Source organism: Artemia sp. Qi Xiang Cuo, chromosome 10 (assembly GCF_049724085.1).
Source record: "Artemia sp. Qi Xiang Cuo chromosome 10, ASM4972408v1, whole genome shotgun sequence".
Classification (NCBI taxonomy): domain Eukaryota; kingdom Metazoa; phylum Arthropoda; class Branchiopoda; order Anostraca; family Artemiidae; genus Artemia; species Artemia sp. Qi Xiang Cuo.
In genome coordinates, this window is record NC_142803.1 from 42,137,260 (window position 1) to 42,139,267 (window position 2,008).

A 2,008-nucleotide genomic window follows, 5' to 3' on the forward strand; every position below is an offset into this window, starting at 1 on the left:
TCATTTTCTCCAATCTTCAATAAATTGTCGGAATTGTCGGTGATTCAGCCCAAAAGATCTGATAAAATTAACAGTTGATATGACTGGTTTCAGAACTTCAGACATATCCAAACATTTTCCGCACAAAGACTGTTGATGAATGATACAATGTAAGACTAATGGTTTTGAACCACCGTCATTTTCTACAGCCTTTGACACAAGAGCAACCACTCCTTTATCTTTCCCACTCATGTTTTTGCCTCCATCAGTTGTAATACATTTCAAGTTTTTCCATCGAAGGTTCTTTTTATTACTGGCCATTTCAACTCCTTCATAAATATCTGTACCGGTAGTTGTGCCATGAATACTATACATATCAAGAACTTCTTCATGCACTTCATAGCTTTTATCTATTCCTCGAATATAAATCAATACCTGAGCAGTATCTGACACGTACGTTGACTCATCCAAGGCCAAAGAAAACCACTCGACATGTCCATTTTTGTCGAACAGTTGAGAGGACAGTTTTGTCGAACAGTTGCAGTGTTGCCGTTTTGCGGACTTTAGTCTGATTTGCAGCCTTTTTTAAACTTGCGTACTTTTTCGGACTTTATTTTCATCAGTGAACTATTTCACTTTTTACCATCGGCAACAATGACAATAGGGTTTTGGCCCTCGGAACTTACTGGAGTAATCAGTATGGCCCTGAGGCTGAAAAGTTTGGAGACCTCTGTTTTAGACTACTCTCTCGAATGCAGATGACAAGAATGTAGCCCTTCTCTCAGAGGTCTGATTGATTCCCAACAAGTAACTAGGCGTATAAAAAGACTGATACCCGTATCCTCGCCCATCCCATAGATATTAGATCAAGCACATATTATAAAAATACAGTAATAATGGCAAGATTTTACTTGCCGGTAATTATTATTTGAACCCTACGTTTCCCTTTGGTAAAAGTGATTATTACAGCAATTTAGAAACCCTTCCCCCTTCAGAGATCGAAGCGATCCCGAACCCTGAAAAGGTATAACTAGGATTAGTTACTCTCATTTCTGACTAAGTATGGTTGAAATCTGGTAATGTCTTGTGTTAGATCGGATTTTTGGAGTTCCTCTTAAAAGGTGAGTTTTGGTCCTGATTTGCAAAACGCATAAATGATGTCCCTATAAAAGAGTTAGGACACCTTCCCTTCCCCATACGCTGGGCTGGTTGCAAACTATCGAAAGGAAGAACTAGGATGCTAACTGTTACTTTCCACCTGGCTCGGTCTTTAAGGGACCCTAAAAAGGTCAAGTTACATTTCTGATCCCCAAAAAACATACAAGGATATTAGTTTATATTTTCTGCCAAGTTTTGTTAAGATTCGTCACGCTATTCTCACATGCCTTAATAGCAAGAATTCAGGGATCCCCTCCACTAAGATAGATAGGATCGCGTCAAAACTATCAAAAATGGAATTATCTTACTTTACACTAAGTTTTGTAGATCGAGTGGACCCCCAAAAGGCATAACTTGGACACTTACCTTTACATCTGAATAACATTAGTTGAGCTTCAATACTCATTTTACAAAGTTACTCTTGCGGTCTACAAAGTTTGATTGAGATCCAGTATCCTTTAATCCTCCTTCCACTCCCACCCTCCCACGCCCGCCCTCCCATTTGCCCATTACGTTTAAAAACCAAATGTTGCCTTAAGATTGAATCAAAATGCACTGACAATGCTAATTCCCAATAAGGCATCTCAGCAGTATCCCATGAACGACTGAGGGTATTATGTTCAAACTTTCGGGGCTACTTCTGCTCTTAAAATTTAACAAAATCAAAATAGCGTAAGTGTATCCAAGCTATCAAAGAAAGTAAACAGATTTTTTGTGAATGGTATCAAGTTTTCCATTTCAGGTCAACTAGATGAAGTATGATACTAAATTAAACACAACTATTTGTGTCCAGATTTCTAAAAGTGTGTCTGTTGTTAAAAATTGCTGAAAATTATTCTCCGGTATACAAATATCAGGCCAAACTATAAAG

At 38.1% G+C, this 2,008-nt stretch overlaps 1 protein-coding gene across 1 annotated transcript; it reads right to left on the minus strand.

Annotated features, from left to right (window-relative positions):
* Positions 1-1,543, minus strand: LOC148947777 (general transcription factor II-I repeat domain-containing protein 2-like). Its single transcript, XM_089096006.1, has 2 exons — positions 1,504-1,543; positions 1-395 (listed from the first exon to the last, which is right to left on the minus strand). Exons 1-2 carry the CDS (start codon positions 1,541-1,543, stop codon positions 1-3), a joined length of 435 nt encoding a protein of 144 aa, XP_088952132.1.
* Positions 1,544-2,008: the final 465 nt, after the last annotated feature.

Excerpts from the sequence above, each read along its gene's own strand:
- LOC148947777 (XM_089096006.1), bottom strand. The coding sequence starts at position 1,543 with ATGAGTATTGAAGCTCAACTAATGTTATTCAGATGTAAAG. Across the intron at positions 396-1,503 it reads AATGTTATTCAGATGTAAAG|GAATAGATAAAAGCTATGAA; the intron begins GTAAGTGTCCAA and ends TTTATATTCGAG.